General features: G+C 51.0%; 1 protein-coding gene across 12 annotated transcripts in view; it reads left to right on the forward strand.

The window, feature by feature from the left end:
• F8 (coagulation factor VIII) overlaps positions 1–23,792 on the forward strand; it is a 28,639-nt gene that overhangs the window by 1,380 nt on the left and 3,467 nt on the right. The window contains exons 2-21 of one of the 12 annotated variants that reach the window (XM_054839570.1): positions 2,791–2,936; positions 3,212–3,334; positions 3,836–4,048; positions 5,106–5,177; positions 7,497–7,604; positions 9,502–9,723; positions 10,005–10,239; positions 11,323–11,497; positions 12,486–12,579; positions 14,091–14,302; positions 14,606–14,756; positions 14,903–15,112; positions 16,383–19,152; positions 19,446–19,605; positions 20,459–20,665; positions 21,246–21,474; positions 21,572–21,754; positions 21,961–22,077; positions 23,085–23,156; positions 23,467–23,549. In XM_054839570.1, coding sequence (XP_054695545.1) covers positions 2,791–2,936; positions 3,212–3,334; positions 3,836–4,048; positions 5,106–5,177; positions 7,497–7,604; positions 9,502–9,723; positions 10,005–10,239; positions 11,323–11,497; positions 12,486–12,579; positions 14,091–14,302; positions 14,606–14,756; positions 14,903–15,112; positions 16,383–19,152; positions 19,446–19,605; positions 20,459–20,665; positions 21,246–21,474; positions 21,572–21,754; positions 21,961–22,077; positions 23,085–23,156; positions 23,467–23,549 — 5,782 coding nt within the window. Of the gene's footprint in view, positions 1–2,790; positions 2,937–3,211; positions 3,335–3,436; positions 3,561–3,835; positions 4,049–5,105; positions 5,178–7,496; positions 7,605–9,501; positions 9,724–10,004; positions 10,240–11,322; positions 11,498–12,485; positions 12,580–14,090; positions 14,303–14,605; positions 14,757–14,902; positions 15,113–16,382; positions 19,153–19,445; positions 19,606–20,458; positions 20,666–21,245; positions 21,475–21,571; positions 21,755–21,960; positions 22,078–23,084; positions 23,157–23,466; positions 23,550–23,792 lie in introns of those variants that run through there. The other 11 variants (XM_054839571.1, XM_054839573.1, XM_054839574.1 and 8 more) reach the window with 11 other exon arrangements.

Genomic DNA, 23,792 nt, shown 5'->3' on the forward strand with positions numbered 1-23,792 from the left:
TGGTCAGGCACTAGAAACCAGGCTCCGGTGATGAGCCGGGTCAGCCTGACTAGCTGCAGTAATCGCTGTATCAGCGTTACATTGGGTTTTTTCCCCCCCTTTGGTTACTTCAGTAGGAAAATTGCATCCAGCACTTCCTGTTTTACTAATGCCCCCACTACCCTGTTTTTACTAACTTTGCACTCAGATCTAGTAGGCTACGACGGAGGTAAGGTCACTCACACTGTTATTTTTTTGGCACTGGCTTTAATGACATGCTCGCACACTGTTTCTGACCTGGGAGTGATTCAGGGACCTGACTTTGCCCAGGGGATGAGCGGGGCATCAGCAGGCGGTTTGAGGTCACTTGTCCTTCTCTAAAACGAGGAAAGATAACTTTGGCTTTTTCAGAGGGACTTGGTGGTGTGCTCCACCCCGGAGAGGCACCTAGGCAGTGCAGCTCCCAGAGGAGCTGTGATGGGAACCAGGGCTTGCTCAGTCTAGCTGTCCCAGCTGGATGACGGTGCTTTTTCCCTGGCCTGCAGCCTCAGCCCGGTTCCCCCTGTGTGGAGAGGGCATAGGAGAGCAAACCAGACTGGGGAGAATGGGCATGCAGGAGTGAGCCAGGAGAACATGGGAGGATCACAGCTGCCACTGGAGCTGGGGTGCCTCCGAGCTGTGCATGGGGTGTCTTCTGCTCCACCCATTCTCCCTTATGGTACCAGCATCTCATGGCAGCCCCCAAGGATGCACCTCTAGGCAGGACCTCCAAAACCCCTGTATGTATCCCGTGGTTTCTCTGTCATTTTTGTGGAAAGCTCTGCTAAATGAATGGACTATGGCACACCAGGCTAGAGCTGCTTATGCCTTCCCCATGATTTCAGTTTCTTTTCCTCCCAAACACAACCCTACCGGCAGTGTCAGAGCCAGGACCAGCATGTCTTGTGACCACCCCAGGGATCTCAGCTCTGGCTCTGAGCTGTCGGCCACGTAGCAGCAGCCCATGTTTGAGTTCTTTGGCAGCACAGAGTGTTTACCTTGGCCGTCTCCTGGCTCCAAGAGATGAACAGATAGTGCAGCTAACAATGCTGATTGAAGGCGCCAGGAACTTATCTCCCTGCCTTGGCTTCAGCCGCCCTTGGGATAGAAAGTCCACAGGGACCCCAAGTGCAGAGGACCAGCCAGAAGCACATGGATCAGACATCCCTGTGCCAAACTCTGCCTACTCATCCCCTGCAAAGGTTGTCAGGCTCTGCCGTGCCAGCTGGGACACAGTGCTGAGCCCTGGTGTCACCAAGTCTCCTTCCAGCCATGTCCCACATACCAGAAAAATCCCCCTGGCTCCAGAGGATTTCTGCCTTGTTTACCATGCAATTAGCAGGACCAGACCCTCATATCTCATGGTTGTATTTTCAAAGCTGGGCTTTCTGCAAGTTAGAGATCAAGGCACAGCTTCACAACAGTGGATAGCCCAGTGCCAGCGACCCTGCTGAACTGTCACCTCGCAGCATGGGGTCACCCTGGAGAGCAAAGCTTGGTCCAACTCCTAATGCCATCAAGCCAGGAATGATAACAGCTTGTGGGCAAAGTCAGCTGAATGCAGTGGCTCTGCTCAGTGGGGCCGTGTCTGATGGGGCCTTCCTGGCACCCTGAACATGTGGTTATAGCCATGGTGTGAAAGGCAGGAGCTGGGCACGCGTGGGGTTTTCATGGGCACCTCTTCTGCTTTGCCCCCAGGGAGGGTGAACCCTGCTCTCCCCACAGCATCCTCTGGCTGCAGGTGGCTTCCAGCCGGTGGCATAGGGGCAAGTGACTAAATTTGAGACACTCTGGCTCCTTCCTTTTCCTCTTGAGGAAGAGTTGCAAAGGGAACCATTGCTTGAATGAAGGCTTAGTCAGAGGGGGGAGAGCAATCCTCCCTGCTTCTTTAGAGGGAACAAAATACCACCTGCCTTTTGCTCCAAACAAAACAAGGCTGGAAGCATTCTGTCTGGTTACTGGAAATGGTCTCAGTCCCGGGGCTGATAAGCCAGCCTCTAAAATCCCTGGAGAAATTCATGTCTTTGTTATCTTGATAAATGTGCTGGATTCCTTCTGGAAAATGAATTTGTTAAGCTGCTTACAGATAGAAGGTGGCCAGTGGAGGTAAGTGGGGTGTGAAATAGGTTCAAGGCTCCTTTATTCCCCTGCTGCAAGTAGTTTTTTAGGGGCTGGCTGTAAATCCCAGTTTGGTCAGAAAAGAAATCAATGTGGGGACGTTTCTTGGACCACAGAGAAAACTGCTGTGACCTACCATGCAGCCCAACACAGTCTCTTTCCTGGGGGGAACTGGGGAGGATGCTCGAGGTTATACGTGACATGATGCGTCTGCCACACCTGAAGGTGCTGGGGGTGTGTGTGGGGGTGCTACAATGGCACTGCTATCGCAGCACTTCAGGGTCTCTGCTGGTGAGAAACCACAAAGCCAGGCAAGGCACAAGGCATGAGGCACAAGGCTGGCAGCGATACCTGCGGCTGTGCCCACTCCTGGATGCAGCTGAGTATGGCACTGTGCCTCCTGCCTTTGAGGCCTTCTTCCATTGTGACTAACACTGTGACATTAATCACTGCCACATTGTCATCCGTGAGCCGAGCAAAACATTGCCAGACACACCTGGGATTGTCAGGAAACCCAGAGCACACAACAGGGTGAGCAATCCCTGGGACCAGCATGGCACAGGCAAACTGGTGGGGAGGGGAGGAGGAGGATGGCTGCTGCCCGTCTGTGGACAGGGTTGTGCAATCAGCCTTGGTTTTTCCTTCCTTCTGCAGTGTGTCGGGGCACCCAGGCCCACAGCCCTCCATGTCTGGCATCCCTCCCCGGTACAGGAAGGCTGTGTTTGTGGAGTACCCTGATGCCTTGTTCACGCAGCCCAAGCCCAAGCCAGCATGGATGGGTAAGAAGCACCCACAGCATGGTGAGCCCTAGCTTTCCTCAAGCCAATCTCATCCTGGGTAGAGTGCTGGCAGTTCCTCTGCCAGGAATGCAAAAATACCTGGTTATAGTCCCAGTATGGCAGAGCTGCTGGAGATGCAGGGAGCTTTGCTGGTGCCGGAGCAGTTGATGCTGCCATGCTGCGTGAGGGACAACTGCTAATTGTGCAGGTGGAAAGCACAGAGTCTTTGGGGCCCGTGCCTGAGTGTGAACTGCCTGACCCCAGCTGCCTGACCCTGTTGTCTCCCTCTACTTCAGGTCTCCTGGGCCCCACTATCCGAGCAGAAGTCTATGACACAGTAGTCATCATGTTTAAAAACCTGGCTTCACGTCCATACAACCTCCATGCCATTGGGGTGTCCTACTGGAAGGCATCAGAGGGTGAGTCAGGCAATAGCCAGGCACTGCAAGCCCTTTCACAGCACCTCCCTCTCTGTTCCCTGCCTGCCAGGATGGAGTGCATCCCTCCCTGACCCTGCTATTCATGTCCCTCTACATGACAGTCACGGAGATAGCTTAAGCATGGGGAAACAACAAGACCATGCCCATCCCAGAAATGAGCTGAGCTGAGTCAACAGCCCAGAGCAAACCTGTATCAGTTATAGAGGTAATACATATCTTAAACCTGAGGTTGGATGCTTAGGGCCAGGAAGACTGTGCCCTCCAGTGTCAGGGCAGGTGGTGGGTGCACAGTCCAACAAGAGTCTCCAGCACAGCTCTGGTCACTGCCTTGAGACCAGCTATTACCATTGGGAGTCAGGTTGGCCCCAGGGGCTGGGGTGGAGAGAGGCTGTGCTCTGGGTTCGGGGAAGAGGTATTTCTGTAGCCACAATGTGTTGGGGATGAACCTTCAGTGACATCTGGCTGTTCCTTTGGCTTTAGGTGCAGGGTATGAGGATGAGACCAGCCAGCCAGAGAAGGAGGGTGACAGGGTGGATCCAGGGAAGACACACACGTACATCTGGGAAATTCAGCAAAACCAGGGCCCGACAGATGGTGACTCAGCATGCCTGACCCACTCCTACTCCTCTAACACCGACAGCGTGAAGGACATCAACTCCGGTTTGATTGGAGCCCTGCTTGTGTGCCGACCTGGTAAGGACAGCACAGGATGGGGACAGGTCACATGCAATAGTGAACTGAAAAGCAGAAAAATCAAAGATGCCTTCCAAAGACTGAACATGGCAGTGGAGTCAGTAAGCTGTGGTCAACAATAGCACTTTTGGAGTTTGTCCCTTTCCTCAATAAGTCCCTTCCCAGTGCAGGAGCCAAACACACTTTGAATTTCCCTGCTGGAAAGAAATCAGTTGCTTCTTTCCTTTGCAAGATTGCAGACCACTGATGAAATCTTCTACTTTGTATCTGAACCTTGTCTATCCGTAAGGTGAATTGCTATGGAGGCATAAACGTTTGTCTTTCCTCCAGAGCTTCACCAAGCTGTGATTATTCAGTGTCAGCCTTGCTTTGTCAAACCAGGTTTTGTCAGAAGAACTAGAGGGAAGTTTGTATCAGCAGGGGTTAAGGATCAGGCAGGAGAGAGGTAGGGTGCCTGGGGCACTGCCTGGCCCACAGTACCTGTGCTTGCTCTCCTTCCTTCCATAAACATGGACATGATGAAATCCTGACTGTTAATACTTGCTGAGTGCAAGGCACCAGGAAGTGTACCTGGGGTGGATTGGTCACCCCTGGTTGAGCCATCTGGAGGTAGTTGTCCAGAGCCCTCTGTAGTCACTGGAGAGAAATAGGCGTGAGATTTCCCAGGGCACTGTGTCTGCAGGCTCCAGTGACTCACCAGGAGCAGGTTCTCCATTGATGGAGTGAAGCCTAGACAAGGAGCACAGATGATGGTGCTGATGAGGGGACTAGGTAAAATGCAGTCTTCCAGGTGACTAAGTGGATCCTGAGACTCTGTGAGGGGAAGGCAGCACAAACTGACCTTTTGATGCCTTCTGGGGTCAGCTGCCTCTCAACCATGAGCTTTTGGGGACTGCAAGGCTACAAACAGGGCTGTACCAGTTGTGAGATGTGACAAAAGTAATCCACAGCCTCAACTTCGTTTACCAGTTCTTGGAGGGCAGAAAGGGAATTTCCTGGGGAGAGGGACATTGTGCTTGCTGACTTTTGAAGACATCCATCCCATGGCATCTTGCAGGGACCCTGGTGAGCGATGGGAACGAGGATGCACAGCAAGAGTTTGTGATGCTCTTCGCAGTGTTTGATGAAGGTAACTACCCTGTTGACCAGTGTCAGACCCTAAATTCAGCCTAGTCTGAGGCACGTGCTTTGGTTGTTGTGTGAGAGCACTTGCTCAGCTCCTATACTGCCTCCCAAGGGTTTAAGCCTTATACAGCTCCTGGTCCTGGTTTTCAGCTAGGATAGAGTTAACAAGAAGCTGGGACAGGACACAGCCAGGATAGGTGACCCAAACTAGCCAAAGAGGTATTCCATACCGTATGATGTCACGCTCAGCATATAAAGGGGTCTGGCCAGGGAGGAATGGCTTGGGGACTGCCTAGGCATCTGGTCCGAGGGGAGCAAATTGCATTGTGTGTCACCCACTTTGTATATTTGGTTAGAAGTTCTTTTGTTGTTATTTCCCTCTTCCTTTGCTGTCCTAAGAAACTGTCTTTATCCCAATTCATGAGTTTTACCTTTGTCTTCTGATTCTCCTCCCCATCCCACCGCTGTGTGAGCGGGAGATGCTTAGCTGCCGGCTGGAGCTAAACCACAACAGTCCTTTCTGGTGCCCAACATGGGGCTCAGAGTTCTGACATAACGACAGATCTGACCAGACCGTGTTAAAACAAAGTTGTTATAAATATTTAGAATATTATTTAAACAGTCGCTGGTCACAATGGTGTTTTGTTTGTTCACATGGCTGTGGTATGTAAATCCTTACTTGCTTTATGTATTCCATGTGGCGCTGTTTATCACCTCTGGGAGAGGGGTCAGGATTCCCATTTTGCTGTACTGTGTAATATTGATTTGTGATAACATGAATGCTCATGAGGTTAATCTGGTATTTGTATGTGACATTGCTGTCATGTCCGTACCTTGGACAACATCTCTTAGAATTGATTATTAATTGTACCCAAGCTATGGGGAACACAGGCGGATACTTTCTCCTGCTCTTTCACCTCCCCTTTTCCCTTCAGGCTGGTTACAGCAGCTTTAGAGAATTTTGAATGCTCTTGGGATGTTCAAGCCAGCATGCTCCTATTGCTATGTCTCCTGAATGTGTTTCAAGTCCTGTTTAGGGTTACAAAATTTGTTTTAAGAATAGCACCCAGAGATCTGCCCTGAGGCTGGATAGTTGTGGGTGGCATAGCATGTGGGAGAATATGGGCCAGTATCTAGAGAACTTCTCACTTCCAATGGTTTGGAACCTCACTCCTGAACAACTACAGGACCCTGAAAAAGTGATAGAATGTTTGAAAGGAAAATGCTGTGGTTATTCCAAAGAGGCACAACTCACCACACTGTGCTGGGCACTGGCCAGTAGCTACCAAACACTGCTCGATAGTAGGCAGCACCCTCAGAGGGAAGAGAGGAAAAACAGACTGATAAGAGCTGAGGCTTCCCCAACTCCGGCAACAGGTTCTGTGGCTACTTTAACCCTGGCAACGGGCACTGACACTACTTCAATTGCTATATGCTGTATCAATGGTATTACAGTAAGAATCACCCAAATTAATGAAGGATGAACTTTGATGAAACTTAGCAAAGTGCAGCGATGATGGAACTAGAACTGACTTCAGCAACCGGTGCCCAGCAACTTCCTTGAAATTCACATCTTCAACCAGCAGACCATGGGCATGGGCCATGCCAGATACACCAGCTGTGAGCTCTAGATGCAGCATGCAACAATCCAACACCACAATAGCACACACCATCTCTCCTGCCCTGAAAGACTTTAGAAAGACAGATGGTGCCCAAAGTCATGGACTAAATTAACTAAATGGACATTCTAGAGGGATGGCCCATAGACTAAGGGAATGATATCTGTGTATGTGGGTGTATATATATGTATATATACATACATATATATTTACATATCAAATACAGGAAAAGTGGTGGTGAATAATTGGACAGTGTAGGATCTGGGCATGATGTAGATGGTATAGAGGAAGGGGTGGATAATGTCCTGGGTTTCGGCTAGGATAGAGTTAATTTTCACAAGAAGATTGGAGGGGATACAGCCAGGACACCCCCCACCCACCCACCCAATGTGCTCCTGCTGCAGTACTGCCATTCCTTTTTCTGTGCCGCAGGTGCAGGGAGCTTGCAGTGCCCCCAGCTCTTCCATCCCATACCCTAGCCTTGTTCCCATCACACAGGCTAAATATGCTGGGGAAGTAATGCCCTGTCACGTGCAATGGTCACCACCACACACGCAGAGCCATGGCCAGGTCTGCTGTGGATTTCCAACAGGCACCACACATCTGACCTGCCTGGATATTGGCTGTTTCACCCCAGTGGGAAGGTTTCATTTTCTTTGAAATGCTCTCAAGTGAAAGCTGACTGCATCCTCCACTCCCCACAGGGAAAAGCTGGTACTCTGAGCCTGGCTCCCTTGCAGCTCCTCAACCCCTGCCTCACAACAAGACTGAGCTGCACACCATCAATGGCTACATCAATGGCTCACTGCCTGGTGAGTACCTGTGTGCGTGGGAGGTGCTAGGAACAGGGGTGTGGCCAGGTCTGTAAACTAAAGATAGCTCATGTAAGAATGTGAGAAGGTACGTCAAGAGGAGTTTCCAGGTGATGGATCTGTTAGGCTGTGTTCACCCCAGAGGGACTATCACATCTCAACTCCTTGATCTGCCTTGCCTATGTAAAGTGGGGCAGGACCTGTTTCCTGCTGTCTGTGCTGCAAAGTGCAGCTGACCGCCTTGGAGATCTCCAGGAATAGTGCTGGTAGCAAACAGTTTCATCTCTTGTAACTCTGTGAATTATGCTGAAGGTGGCATTGAGGGGAAAATTCAGCTCTCACTAGCCTGGTTCTAATGACACACCTCTGTAGGATTTGGGGAATAGAATCATAGAATCATTTAGGTTGGAAAAGACCCTTAAGAGCATCAAGTCCAACCGTTAACCTAGTGCTGCCAAGTCTACCACTAGACCATGTCCTTAAGTACCACATCTACGTGTCTTAAATATCTGCAGGGATGGTGACTCAACCACTTCCCTGGGCAGCCTGTTCCAATGCTTGATAACCCTTTCAGTGAAGAAATTTTTCCTAATATCCAATCTTAACCCCCCTGACGCAACTTGATGCCATTTCCTCTTGTCCTATCGCTTGTTACTTGGGAGAAGAGACTGACACCCACCTAGTTACAACCTCCTTTCAGGTAGTTGTAGAGAGCAACAATGTCTCTCCTGAGCCTCCTTTTCTCCAGAAAAGCAAAAGAAAAGGCTGTTTGTAGTCTCAGTGAGGACAAAAGCCGGCATTTTCTGATGTTGTTCTGGGACAAGGTTCAGAGCTGCCTGAGCGTGAAGAATCTCTAAGGCAAACTGGGAAACACTGTCCAGAGAGTAATTACCATCAGCAACCTTGATAAACCACACACTGAAACCTCCCACCTGGGTCTGGCCATTCTCCAATAAAAGGCAAATGCAAAACTCCCCTGAATTCCCTGTCCTGGTGGATCCATGGAGCTTAAGACCTGAGTAGACCTCATGGTCAGCTCCTATGTCTGCACAGTGGGTTTCCCCTCGAGAAGGTATCCACCTCCACCCAGCAACCCCCTGTCTGGCTGCAGGACCTGGTGTGAGAGGTGGCAATGGAGAGCTGAAGGCCTCAGGATGGAGCCTCCACCCTGTCTCCTCCCAGGCTCTTGGGATGTGTTCCAGTCACCTATTGCACTCAGTGCCAAAAACAAGTGCTTGACTCTGTATTTGACTTTGTTTGGCTTCAGCGTCCAGGAACTTGTTCTTGTTATTCACTTCCCTGCTAGATTACAGAGCTCTTCAACCCTCACTAGTTTTTCCCCAGGAAAATATTTTTATAATGCAGTCATCTCCCCTTTCCTAAGCACACTGAGCTCTCTGAGTCTCTCCGAGGAAGGAATTTTCTTCAGCCTTCAAAAAATCCTAGTGACCTCTCTCTGCCCTTTTGGGAGGATTTCAGCTACTGCTGAGGACGTGCCGAAGCCATGCCCCAGATGCAATGTTTTAGTATCAGGCTTGCCAGTGTTGTGATCAGACAAATGATTCCCCTTTCCAGTTCCCAATTCCCCTATTTATAGAGTCAAGGAGCACATCTACCTCTTTTGCCACTGCATCCCACTGTGACCTCGCATCAGCATGCCTCCCAAAGCCCTTGCCAAAGTCCCCCGCTCTGTAAATCTAGTCTTATCTCAGGGCCTGTTCCTCTGTTTAGCTCAGACAGTCCATGTTCACATGAAACTTCTCCAGCTTGAAACCACCACCTTGCAGGGCAGGGAACTCTACTCAGCACATGTCAGGCTCCAAGTCCATGACACAAGAGTGGGGACAAGGGATGGACACAGTGCTGACTCCTGGATGCTTTCCTTCTCTCCTGGCAGGTCTCACACTGTGCCTCAAGAAGCAGGTCCACTGGCATGTGATCGGGTTGGGCACTGGGCCAGAAGTCCATTCCATCTTCTTTGAAGCCCACACATTCCTGGTGAGAGGCCACCGTCTCAGCAGCCTAGAAATCTCCCCTGCCACATATCTCACAGCCCAGACCATGCCAGCAAGAGCTGGCTGGTTTCGGATGTTCTGCCAGATACTGTCCCATCAGCAAGGTAACCTTATTCTGCAAGACCTCAGGGGAAAAGAATTTCAGGGGATGGCCTGGGATCAGAGTTCTATGCAGTGCTTGCAGCTCCAAGGCCCCTCCTGCTCCACAGCGTTACATCCAGGTGCACTCTGGCCTGTGACCAGGATGGCATAGGTTGACCCATGTGATGGGCAATTGGATGGGAACAGCAGTGGAGAGGGCATCTCCCAAGCAGAGCCTGGGGGGAGTACGCACCTGTGCTGGCATGTCAATGTGACCCTTTCTGCCTGGCTTGTCTGAACCCAGCTGGCATGGAGGCCATTGTGAAGGTGGAGGAGTGTCTGGAGGAGCGCCTGATGAAGATGGGGAAGCTGTCAGACAAGCCAGAGGACATGGATTATCCTGAAGAAGATGAGGAAACTTATCATGTGATTCACGTGCGCTCTTTTGCCAAAGACAAGCCTGTGACGTGGACTCACTATATCGCGGCTGAGGAAATGGACTGGGACTATGCCCCTGTGAAGCCAGTGTTTCTGGACAGGTGAGAGTGGGCATGTGTGCCCATGAGGCTGCTCCTTGAGGCAGCCCTGCCAGTTCTTCCCCTTTTCCTCAGAAATTTATTTTCCTTTTGCCCAACCTGGACAATGTTGTCTTTATTAAAGCTAACAATATGGCTGCAGAACAAGGATGGTTTTGTGGAGGCCGTGGGAAGGCAGGACCTGGCTTTGCTCTATTTTACCAAATGCCCTGCAGAGACATTTGTCTCCAGGGCATTTGTCTCTCTGTCACCCAGGTCTCCGGGGTCAACCCCTTCTCAGCAGGCAGCAATGCCTGGTGACTCTTCTCACCTTCCAGCCAGGAGGCCCTTTACAGCCAGGACATGTGCCTGCAGCCCCAGAGTATGGGTTTCCCTGCCCTGTCTGGAAGGACCTGTTCTAGATGGCAGAGGCAATTAGACCCTGCTGCTGCCCCACTTCTTGGACAGAGAGGTGATGCAAGTGTGATGTTTCAGCAGAAGTACCTTAGTCAGCACTGCATGGCAATGACACTTGTCAACAGTCCTGACATCCCTCTGCTGGCACAGGCTCTGTGGGCTGGGGCTGGCTGGGTAGTGAGGTCACCAGGTTCTGCCCTGGATGAGGATCCTGGCTCGTGGATGCTGGACCAAGGCATGCAGGGAAGAAATCCCCACCTGCAGTCCCTTGCAGGGTAAGACAGAGGAGGTGTCCTCTCCAGCTTAGGGCTGGCTCTGCTCCTGGGAAGGAACTGGGATGATCAAGAAAAGGCAGCTGCTCTGTTGCCTTGTGCCCACATACTGGGGCTGTTTCCTGACATGGGACAACCTGCCATGCTCTCAGCTTTTACATTCACCACTTCCCTCCAAGACAGGGCAGTGTCAGCCCACAGCTGCTACTGTGCAACCTAGTTGAAGCTTTATCCATTAAACAAGCACTGAGTTATTTGAATTGTTATTCCCCAGGATGTGATTGCAGGGATGGGTGTCCCCACTGTGCACTGGTAGTCCCTGGGCAGCTGTGTAGGTCTTTGGACAATGGAGGGTCTTGCTCTGGTTCTGACAGTGTCCTGCATGCGGCCATTTGCTCTTTCTCTGCCTTGCCTGCAGAAACATCACGCGCCTGTTCCTGGAGGCTGGCCCTCAGCGGATTGGTTCAAAGTATAAGAAAGTGATGTTTGTGGAGTATGAGGATGCAACCTTCAAGAAGCGCAAGGAGTCTGATCAACTGGACAAGGGAATTCTGGGACCTGTCATTAAGGGAGAGGTTGGAGATCAGTTTAAGGTAAGAGAGAGATTGCTTTTCACAAAGAGAGACTGGAAGGGGAACCTTCAAATCTTGATGCTGTTCCTCCTAATAGCTCTTGCTTTGTGGCTAAGATCTGACATAAGTCCTTGAGGTGCTCTGTCACGTTTGGTAATGTCCAAAGTTCACCAGAAAGGCAGATGTTACTGAAAGCTAAAGCTAAATACTCTTAGTGAGATCTGCAGAGACGTACAGGATATGGCCTGGTCCCCTTGATTTGACTTCATTGCAGCCATCTTAGGAATTGTGTGAATTAATCTATGACACATGGAATCCAGCACCTTCCTCTGAGCCAGAAGTGTCCTCTCAGCCTCCACTCTTCTCTGTCTGTGTGCTCTTACCATACAGTATTGGGGACTGTTGCTTGTGTCTTCCCCAAGTGCCTCTACTGACCACTTGACTTGTTTGCTGCTAGGAGGAATGGGATGGTTTCCAGGAGCTTCACTTTTCTGCTCCCTGCCTGGGGTTCCCTGTGCAGTCATGGGTGTGGAGCTGAAGATGTCCCTCTGGCAAAGCCCTGACAGAGCTATTTAGAGAAATAAATGAAGGGCTTCATGTAGTGAAGTGGGGAGTGCTTTGAAGCTGTTGCCTGCTGTGCATACTCAGTGTGTTGGCCCTCTGAGGCCTCCTAGATTGACAGCCCTCTTCTATTATGCAAAGTGAGACTAAAGACAGCGACTTGCCCTATAATAAATCTGATACATTCATCCCCATCCTAAAATGGACACCTCCCAGAATGATGGACACTGTAGACTTGTAGAGAAATAAACAATCATTTCTTCTATTCTGACTCCTACTTTGTGGTCCCAGACATGTCTGGCTTCCTCCCTATTGGACACTGGCAGGTAGCTGATCCCAGAGCACTGCTTCCCAGCGTTTCCCTCCCTGTGAGGACACTGAGTGCAGCCTTGAGACCTCACAACATTCAGAAAGCATTAAATGTTCCTGCTGGCTGTCCTCATTTCAGATCGTGTTCAGGAACCTGGCAAGCCGACCATACAACATCTACCCTCATGGCCTCACCAGTGTAAGGCCATACCACACCATGAAGCCCTCCCAAGGTAAGGCAGGCCATGACAATTTGGGACATCACTTGGCCACTGCCATTCTTCTGGGCCAGGATAGCTTCCTGTAGCCCGTGGTAAGACTGGTTGTCCAGCTCATCCATCCAAGTGCCTGAGTGCAATCCTGGAGATGATGATCCTTGGTTCATGTCCCCCTTGGTGCCATACAACCCTGTCTTTAAGGAAGACTTGGATGATGGCTGGAAAAAGGGGCATTGTCAACCAGGGAGCTGGGATCATGTTGTTTGGTCCATCCCAGAGGCCTCCCCTTTCTGATGAGGCAGGAACCACCCTGCCTGTGTTTGCCAGTTTGCTTACAGTTCTCCCCCCCCCCCCCCCGCTTTAATGTGGGGGGTTCATTGTGATTCAGGCGCGCTCTCTCACAGCTTCACGGTTTTTGCTCTGAGGTTGCTGAGTTAACAGATCCCTTTCCCAGAACTGCTTTCATCCCCTGCCAGCATACTCCCAGGATCATGACTTTGCAAGGGCATCCCACATTCCACCAGGGCAAAATCATGCCATATCCCTCTCCTCTCTTCCTCTTTGCCCTTTCTGGTGCATCACAACGATGGCAGCAATTGCAGAGGCTGGAGAAAAGCTCCTCTGCTGCAGCAGAGGTGGCAGAACAAGGATGGAAGCCGCTAAGGAGTTCAGCGAACTAGGTCAGCTTTGTAACCTGTTACTACCTAAATAAAGGTTTTCCTTCAGGACAGTCAAAAGGGCAAAGTGATCCATCAGCTGGCAGGGATCCCACAAGGGAGCTGGGATCCCTGTCCCTGCCCCTCTGTCAACATCCCCCAGCCAGACATAGTTCACCAGCTTTTCCAGCAATTCAGCTCTGTGAAAGTGGGCAAGTTGTCGTCCTGGAGCCACAGGGATGATGCTTTTTATGGGAGTATAAATAAAAAAGAGCTATTCCTACTCTGGCTGACACATGACCTTTGCAAACCATGCTCTTACAGCAGCTCAGCTGGGCCCTTCGAGCAGAGAAAGGTATTTTTGCTAAGGCTGTGTCAGTGCAAGATCCTACTGAATGCTCAGAGGATTTATTTGCATTTGAGTTTTCCTTTCAGATCTCCTCCTTGCTTTACTCATGGTCTACCTGTATCTGCTTAAAGATCTATCTTTCCTTGCCTTGTTCTTCTCCCATTTCAGCCCTGCCCAGCTCTGTACCTTCATCTGCAAACTCTTCTAGGCAGCCCAGACACAGCTGAGACTGGGCAAATTTTCCAGTTTGTAAGAGTTTCAAGAGCTTTCTAAATTTGGCATTTGCCTCTCCATCCTCACCTGGTCCCAGGGACTCCTTTTGTCCAGATCATGTCCAGAACTTTCCATGCAAGTGCATGCTAGCAGTCAGTGTGCCATCCCAGGGTGGGTGTGGGTTTAAGTAATTTTCTCTGCAACTTTTGTGGTCAGGAAACCTTTCTGAGCACTTTTAAAAAGCAGGATCACCCCTTGCAGGAGCAGCCCAAATCTAACTGATCTGCCCTTGGGCTGTATGTTGCCAGATAAGGACGTGAAGGACATTCCTGTTGCCCCTGGCCAGTCATTCACCTACAGCTGGAGAGTCACCACTGAGGATGGGCCAACACAGGCAGATCCTCGCTGCCTCACCCGTTTCTACTACAGCTCCATTGACCCAGTCCGAGACACGGCCTCAGGCCTGATTGGGCCCCTCCTGATCTGCTTTAAGAAGTCCATGGATAAGAGGGGAAATCAGGTGTGTCCTTCCTTTATTGCCTCAACTGCCAAGCTGAAAGGCTGGAATAGCTGCATTGGATGAAATATTTGGGTAAAACCAAATTTGTTTGTCCTGTTCTCTTCAACCCTACTATCAGTCCCAATGCCCCTGCCTTCCCCATCATCTCTTGCATGCTCTCTTCTCTCCAAACCTGGACTCTAACTCCTGTGAAACAGCAGTAAACTCTTCCCCATGCACCCAGGCTAAGATCTGGCAGCTACACTGGGCCCTGGGGGCACTCTGATCAGATCAGGAATAACTGCTTCCCTCTCCACCTTCCAGATAATGTCAGACAAAACCAGGTTGGTGCTGTTTTCGATCTTTGATGAGAACCGCAGCTGGTACCTGGAGGAGAACATCAGGCGGTTTTGCACTGACGCAACCCATGTGGATACGCGGGACCCCCAGTTTTATGCCTCCAACATGATGCACAGTGAGTGCTCGGCCAGGGGCTCCCTGCAAAGAACAGCAGACACAGGCTCATCCCTGCCCCAGGGAACAAGCAGGGAACATGCAGCACTTTGGCAGCCATGGGGGAATCAGATCCTGACAAAATGTTTCACTCCTGCTCTCTTTCAGCTATTAACGGTTTTGTGTTTGACAACCTCCAACCAAAACTCTGCCTGCATGAAGTTGTATACTGGTATGTCCTGAGTGTTGGGGCCCAAACAGATTTCCTTTCCATCTTCTTCTCTGGAAACACATTCAAGCGCAACATGGTCTTTGAGGACATGCTTACCCTTTTCCCATTTTCTGGAGAAACAGTCTTCATGAGTTTGGAAAAGCCAGGTTAGTAACATGGGCTATTCTGTAAACCATGGGCTTGGCATCACAGCAGAGATAAGTGAGCACCTCCAGCCAGATGTCTGGTACCTGATTGCATTTTGGCAGCCCTGAGAGAAAAGAGACGCACAGCCTGCTGGAACAGCAAAGTGAGAGGCAATGATTAAATCCTTCCAACGCTTACATCAAAGAAATTAAATTACTGTGTTTTACTTCATTAATAGGGTGTGTTAAGGTCACACATGCTACCAAGCCAGTAAGCTGGCTGCAGTAACATGAGTCCCATGAACCTTGCATCTGCTCCCTTGGCTCCATGGTCAGAGGGCAAGAGGAGCAGCAGTACTGTCCTTGCTGTGGGTTCAGCCACTGGTCACAGCATCCCATTTATCTCCACACCTTTTCAAGGACAGAAATCACATCCATGGAGCAGTCCTAGGAAGGATTTGCTTCAGAGTTTGCTTTGATTTCCCCCAACTCATCATTTTTTCCTTAGCATTTGCAAAAGCTGTGCCATTAACCGTTTCCTCACTCACAGAGGAAACATAGAATTTACCATGTGATTGCAAACACTGATATGATGGTCATGAGCGCTGCACCCTGAGCCAAGATGACAGGATTTCTAGATACCCCAGGAAGCTTTCTAAAACCAATCCAAACCTTGCATCCATTTGAGCTCTGAGCAAGCAGTTCAGCCAGCAGCAGCAGACAGCTCTCTCCAGTGTCACAGCCTGGTTATTACACACCTCCTCACCCACTCTTGGCACCTGGAGAAGAGGCACTCGCCTAGGGGAGCAAACGCATTGGCTGGGGATGTGAGCAAGAGGCAACCTTTTCATTTCTTTCTCCTTGAGTGGGAGAGATGTGATGACTGTGTCTGGGAGAGAGGTGTATTTAAGAACACCAGCATGTTTTTGGGGGTGGGTTATGGTGATTACCCTGCTGCTGGCAATAATCCTGAAGGCTCTGTGGGTTCTCAGTGCATTAACTGGTCTCACCAAGCTATTGTTGGGGCCTTGCGGGTATGTGTAACTCACTAAGCTCTGGCAGGAAACACCAGCCTGTCAGGACTGGCTCTGATATTACCAGCAACCCTGATGTCTTGTGAGTCCAGCTGTAAGATACTCTAGGGATTATGAAAACATGAAATCACTACCATCAACCAAAGGCTGCCTGAAAATATGGGTTGCACTAGCAAGGGAGCAGCATGGGGATGGCAGCTCTTCTGATTTCCCACTGTGGTAGGCTGATGGTGTCCTCTTGTCCTTTCTTGAGATAGGCATCTGGACACTGGGGTGCCTGAATCCTGATTTCAGAGACCGAGGGATGCGTGCCAAGTTCACAGTTTTGCAGTGCCAGCATGAGCAATATCCTGATGGGGAAGATTATGTGGATTTCGATGAGGAGGATGGCACCTTTGACTTCCAACCCAGGGGCTTCTCTAAAAGAAAGAGATGGCACGGGACATGTGTGAATAAGCAACTGAACAACATCACCTCTTCCAGAAATGAGACAGGGAAGCCAAGATTGTGCTTGACAGAACCCAGCCATGGGGCCCTCCTGAGTGATGGCTGGATTTCTGATCCCCCTTCCAATGGCACAACAACACTTTTAGGAACAAGCCCACATCCACCTGATATTTCCATGCCTTCTCTGCCAGAGACAAACTATGAGCCAGTGTCCTATGAATCATTACTGGATGATGAAGAAGAATTGTCAAAAATCATCAGCCAGGAAGAAGGGTTTGGAGCTCTCACACCTGGAGAACACTTGGCAAGTGTCAGTGGAAGTGTCCATGATACTGTGAGCTCAGAAGGTCAGCAATGGCTGCACCAATCCCCACCAGCTCCAGAAGATGCTCTGGCAGGAAAGAAGATGACAAAAATCTCAGAGGTGCAGGAACCAGTAAAAAGGATGATGGTCCAGTCTGGTGGTACATTAGAGATCCTGGAAGCAGAGCCTCAAAAGACAACTATTCATGCAACAAGCTTGTGGGACTCAATTGCTTATGCTGCTAGCAAACCTACTCTTCAAGAGAACAGGATCTCATTTAATCAGAATGACCTGGAGCACAATCTGGGACTTCAAGACGTGTCTTCACAGGATGCTGAGGACAAGTTGGTAAGAGAAGCTGATAAAATATCCTTAAATCTATACAAGTCAAAGGAGACAATCAGTACAGAACCGGCTTTAAGCACTGATCATAACTCTTCCTCCACACTGGACAATCCTTCTGCATCTTCAGATGAGACAGAAGACAACAGGATTTCTCATGCTGTGGTTCACAGTCAGACCAGAGAAAGCAATTATTCATCAAATGAGCTAGATACTAAACTGGAAAAAAGACCTCACAAAGTGGTTTTGCAAGGCTTTTATGAATCTTTTGAAGGGAAGAATGTTTCTTTCTCAGACCTGGGACCCAGCAAACCCGTACAAGAAAAATTCCTCACAGATGAGACTAACTTCTTGCCTGGAAAAAGTGGCACAGAACAAGAAGCCAGTGAACTTGCCAAAGGCACACGCCTTCTAGAAACTACCGTTGCACATACCAATGACCTTGAGTCTTCCAGATATATAATGATGGAAGAGAGGGATGAATTAATCTTGGAGGCAGTGTTTCAGGGTGCTACATCCACTAAGGAATTGCCAGAGATGGACAGTCTTGCCATTCCTGAATCAAGCGTCATGGCCAATGACACAAGGCAGTTCCCAGATGCTTTCTTAAACAGCCCTGAGCAGTTTCTGAGACACAGAGCTCCAGCCTGGAGCATGAGTGGCCCTGACTGGAGGCCTCGACAAGCCATGTCACTGGAGAGAAGAGGCTTGATGCATGGTCAGGGTCTTCCCAACACCAGTTGGCCTGGCAGCAGTGAGCCCCTCTCTGTGGGTAACATAGCAGAGCAGGATCTGGCCAGCCAGACCCCTGAGACAGCAGTAAATAAGAAAGCCCCAAAGGTGTGTGGACCTCATTCCCCTTTTTGCAGTGCTCGCTTCAAAAAGAGGTCCCTGATATCAAGCGACACTTTGCCTGAGGTGATGGTAGCCCAGCAAAGCCTGGAAGAAAAATCAAACATCGTTGAGGGAAGACTACACCTGGACGGGGATGCTCCACAGGCTCTAATAGGAGATAGTGCTGATGAGATGCATCCTGAGGGGAGGCCAGGCATAGATGGGGGTGTATGGATCAGCAGTGACGGGGCCCAGCGCAAAAGACGCTCCTTCCCCACATGGGGAGCACTGGGAAGCAAGGTGGCAATGGCAGCAAGCAGGTCAGAAACGCAGGCTGCTGCTGTGCCTGCAGACCTGGCCTCAAACTGGGACCCAGTCTCTCTGGGGGCAGCAGGACATGCTCGGGGCTTGCAGAGCCCAGCTCTGGCTAAGCTGCAGCTAGGCAGAGGTGTTGTGTGGGGGGCTCCCAGCAAGAAAACTGAGGGGAGAAGCCAGATGGAAGAGGAGACAAACTCTGTGGATCAGCTGAGTCAGTTCAGTCCTCAGCCTCAGCAGCTCAAGACAAATGCCACAGAGGACTACGTGCCCGAGAGCACACCTGAGCAAAGCCCAGAAGAAATCCCTATGAAACCAGCCTCCAAAGAGAACTATTCCCTCTCTCCAAGCAGCCCCCCTCGCAACCACCGCACTACCAAAAAAACAGCCAAGTACGTGCAAGCTAGTCCAGCTGGATGGCAGATGCTCAGTGGGGAAGATGTCCTCAGAGAAACTGGGAAGAGAGAGGGCCAGGGCCTAGGAGAGCCCAAGGAGGATGGGGAAAGCAACAGCACAGCTAGGAAGAGGAACCATGCCCCAGGACATAGGGAGAGACTGGCTCTGAACAATGGGACCCATTCCATCCCCTCAAGGCCAAAGGCTGACAAGCTGGACTACGATGAGTATGGTGACACAGAGCAGACCATGGAGGATTTTGACATCTACGGGGAAGAGGAGCATGACCCACGCTCCTTCCAGGGGGAGGTACGGCAATACTTCATTGCAGCAGTGGAGGTGATGTGGGAATACAGCAACCAGAGACCCCAGCACTTCCTAAAAGCCACGTAAGTGCGACTGTCCCTCATGCCTGCACTGCATGGCATGGTTTGATGTGTGAGTTGGTATGTCCTGGCAGGCAGGATCATGGGTCTATGACTGTACAACCCAGCCAAGCAGCCCAGGGAAAGGATGGTCCCAGTGCTTCCCCTCCACCTGGGGATTTTTGTAGCTCCAGCCACGATGAGCTTCCTTGCAAGTAGTTGAGGGATGCTCTAGGCTCTGAATTACCCCAGCCCTGCAATGGCTACCCTCCCTATGGGATAGTATCACCTGACTTGCTTAACTGCACTCACCCCAGCAGGAGCGGCAGGAGGAAGCCTTTCCGGCAGTACCGCAAGGTGGTTTTCCGAGAATACATGGACGATTCCTTCACGCAGCCGCTGCTGCGGGGAGAGCTGGACGAGCACTTGGGCATCCTTGGGCCATACATCAGGGCAGAAGTTGAAGATGTCATCATGGTGAATTGAAAGTTCCCATTTCCTATAAAATCTGAAATCCCCCTGTTGCTGGCTGTACTCAGCCAGAGGGAGTGCTGAGGTGGGCCTGCAGGCTCTGCAATGCTCATGGGTTCACCTTCAGGGCTTGGGGGCAGAAGCTGCCCTGTTGGCACCCTGCATGGCACGTGGATGGCACCAGGTTGCGAGGCAGAGCCACCATTCAGAGGGAAATCAGTGGCTGGAGGAATGGACCAGCAGGAAACTCAGTGTGATGATGCAAAGCCCTGAACCTGAGACAGGCCCAACCCCTGTAACAGCACAGCCTGAGCAGCTCCTGGGCTCCATGGGGACCCTTTTGGATGAAGGGATTGTAAAAAGAGTAATGACCTAAGCAGAGTTCAGTACAGCTTCTTTGGGTGTTCTATGCGAGGGCAGGCTTGGGCTTCCTTCAGCAGCAAAGGTCCTTCAGCACCCAGCTAAGGAAGAGGTGAAAGGCTCTTCACCAGGCTCAGGACTCATATGCTTGGAGAAGTTGCCCAGTTTTCACTGAAATCTTCACCAGGGTGGATTCAGTACCTTTGGGCTCCAGAGACAGTAGTGTAGCTGACCCTGCTCCCATTGAGCAGGGAGAGGGCCTCGTCCTGCTGACATGACCGGGATGTGCTTTCCACTGGGGATCACACTACACAGCCACAGCTTGTGCTTCAGCAAGGGTTGGCCACTGCATGGGGCCCAGCTGGAGGTCTAGGCACAGGGGACAGGGCTGCCTCCTTCCCACCAGCTGGCTGGATCCAATCCCAGGGTCCAGGGTACTCTCAGTGCTGCACTTAGCCCCCTCCTACACTCCCTTTGCTTTGCCTTCCCTCCGGTGCAGGTTACATTCAAGAACCTGGCCTTGCGGCCCTTCTCCTTCCATTCCACGCTGCAAGCTTATGAGGAGACGCAGGGCACAACACCGGGTAGAGAGGTAGTGCAGCCCGGTGAGCTCCGGAAGTACTCCTGGAAAGTCCTGCCCCAGATGGCACCCACCACACAGGAGTTTGACTGCAAAGCCTGGGCTTACTTCTCCAACGTGGACCTGGTAGGTGGCAGCCCGCTCCATGGGGCATCCCAGGAAGAAGAGATGGGCAGCATGCCTGGGTCCTGGCTGTGAGGTCAAGGCTTTTGCTATAGTGCTGTGCTGAAAGCAGACTGTGGCTGTGTATATTCTCAGGTGTCTAATACAGTGATAAATGCATGCTGGTGCTTTCTCTTCTCTTCTTTTCTCTTCCCCTCTTTTAATTGTGTTGGGTTGTTTTTTTTTCCCCATCCTCAGTTGTACCAGCTTACGAGACTTGTAGGGAACTAGCATTCTGCAGTCCCCTACCCCTCTGCCAAATCTGGCTGACTTAGTCCCATGGGTTCCAAAGTTAGTGGGGTAGGGACTGTTGGACAGACACCACTTCTCTTGAAAGCATACGCAAACAGTTGCTGCACAGTCTTTCTTAGCTAGAGGCAGAGTGGGGATCCTCCAGTGAACCCAGCATGTCTTTCCCACTCTGCACGTGCCATGCCGTGTGCATGAGTGGGAGCCATGCCAGGGATGCAGACAGGCCCCCTGCTTTCCTTGCTGCTGTGCCTCTTCCTGCAACGCAAACCCTTCTTTCCCGGCTCCCTGGCAGGAAAAGGACCTGCACTCAGGCCTCATTGGGCCACTGATCATCTGCCGCCGTGGGGTGCTGAGCTTTGTTTTCAGGCGGCAGCTGGCTGTACAGGAGTTCTCCCTGCTCTTCACTATCTTTGATGAGACCAAAAGCTGGTACTTCCTGGAGAACATGGAGAGGAACTGCCGCCCTCCCTGCCGCATCCAGCAAGACAACCCTGACTTTAAGAGAAACCATTCCTTCCATGGTGAGGACCCTTGCCCTTGCCCTTTCCATCCCACAGTCTATACTTGTATGGAAAAACCCTGGAGTCTTGAGCTGCTCCTGACCACTGCCTTCCCTAGCCATCAATGGCTACGTGAGTGACACACTGCCTGGGCTGGTGATGGCTCAGCAACAACGGGTCCGATGGCACCTCCTGAACATGGGCAGCATTGAGGATATTCACTCCATCCACTTTCACGGGCAGCTGTTCAGCATCAGGACTAGCCAGGAGTATCGCATGGGAGTCTACAACCTTTATCCTGGTGAGATGCAGCATGGGTACCGTGCACACCCAAGCTGTTCAGGCTTCATGTCCATGCATGTCAGGAAGTGCCAAGCGTGTGGGGAGATAACAAGGAGGGGGAATGGATCTGGAAGAGTCTGACTCTGTGTTTGTACAATGCTTGGCACTGTGGCATCCCATTACAGCCAGTAACTCCCCTCTGCTTTGCTCTCTATTCCTGGCCAGGTGTTTTTGCAACGGTGGAGATGTGGCCCTCACATGCCGGGATCTGGCGGGTAGAGTGCAAAGTGGGAGAGCACCAGCAAGCTGGCATGAGTGCTCTCTTCCTCGTGTACAATCTGAGTGAGTGATCCTCTTTGTGCTCTGGCCTGCTTGTTGCCATGGCCGTGGTCAGCGTATTTTTGAGCTCACTCCCCCAGAAACTGCATGCACATGCTGGTGCCTGCCCACACTGTCAGGAAGGTACCATGCCCCACTGCCTAACCACACATCAAGAGGTAAACTGAGGCACAGAGTGATGGCAGGAGGGCAGTGAGCGACACTGCCTGACTACAGGTTGCTCTGATAGAAACAGCCCCAAAAGCAACTGCAAAATCCACAGGAAAGCTCTCACTACATTGACCCCAGAACAACACGTTTCTACCTCACTGTAAGTGAGCACTGGGGGAAGTGGTTTGTGAGAATAGTATGTTATCACACAGTGACAGTCTCCCTTTTCTTCCTAAAGGAGTATTAAATGTCAGTCAGAAAATGTCTCCATAAGTTAAAAATCTGCTTAAGATTTCAAATTTGCATTTCCCTCAGAAGCATTTGCCAAGATGTGACAAGTTGCTGATAATAATGTTTATTGTAAGAGACAAACAACCCTGTGCTCAGCAGACCAGAAGAGAGAGACAGACAGAGGTGTCAGGCAGACTTTCCTTTAGTGATGTGATATTCGTTTTTAAAAGATGCTGCCTAGCAACACAAAGGACCAGGAGCAAGACATGGGTATAAGGAAGGGACACTTGTCAGCATTGCTGGGAAATTAGGACATGGGAATAAGAGGTCAGGGACTCAGGGACAGGAGTTTGGTAAGAGGCTGCTGTGGGTGATGCTAGGAACTCTCTGCTGCTGACATCGAATTTAGGAGCAAGAACTTCCAGCACCCTTAAAATTCAGGGATGGATGTGGAGGCATCTGAAACCCGCCATTTGGTGTGAGACAAACAAGCCTGAGGGCTCCTGGAGGCTTGAGACAATCTCCCTGAGCCTGAAGGCTGCTACCCAGCCTAGGCTTTTATTTCAAAAGTATTGTTATCTAATTAACTCGCCCTGGTTTTCACCCTCCTTCTCTGTGTTTGGCTGCAGACTGCCGAAACGCCCTTGGCCTGGCCTCAGGCCACATTGCAGACTCTCAGATTACAGCATCGGGGCAGTATGGTGAGTAGGGGTTGTTGCTGCAAGGAAGGTAGGTGAGGTTGGGGCAGCTTCAGCCAACGCAACTCCTGTGCTTGCCTGACCAAGGCTCTACTACACTGGGTCCCTGGGTCCTTCCTCCATCCATGTCCATGTCAGCATCCCACTGGGGACATGGAGATGCCACATGTCTGGCTTATTGTGTCAGTGCTCTGCCACCCTGTATGTGGCTACTAAACCCTAGGCCCCATCCTGTGTATGGACTTCTCACTGCCTTGGGATGGGCAGTGTCAGGGGCCAGCAGCACCCTCATATCTGTAAGCTCTTCTCGCAGGGCAGTGGGCTCCTTACCTGGCCAGGCTGGATAACACCGGCTCCATCAATGCTTGGAGCACCGACCGCAATGGCTGGATCCAGGTAAGAGGACCCCTGTGGCTGGAGGCATCACTGGGGGCATTGCAACTGATGCACTGTGCAGAAGGACCCACATGGATGGCCAGTGTCTCCCCAGCTATGTCCTGCTATTTCCCCTGCTTCCCCTCTGGGAGGGAAGCTCTGAGGTCCTAATGGCAGATGGTCTGGCCATGGTTGCTGCTGGTCTGACCCCCAGATCCATCTCAGAGGAATCACTTGATGGTCCAGCTGCAGCATTGGATTGTG

The sequence above is a fragment of the Grus americana genome, chromosome 12 (genome assembly GCF_028858705.1).
Source record: "Grus americana isolate bGruAme1 chromosome 12, bGruAme1.mat, whole genome shotgun sequence".
In the NCBI taxonomy this organism is placed as follows: domain Eukaryota; kingdom Metazoa; phylum Chordata; class Aves; order Gruiformes; family Gruidae; genus Grus; species Grus americana.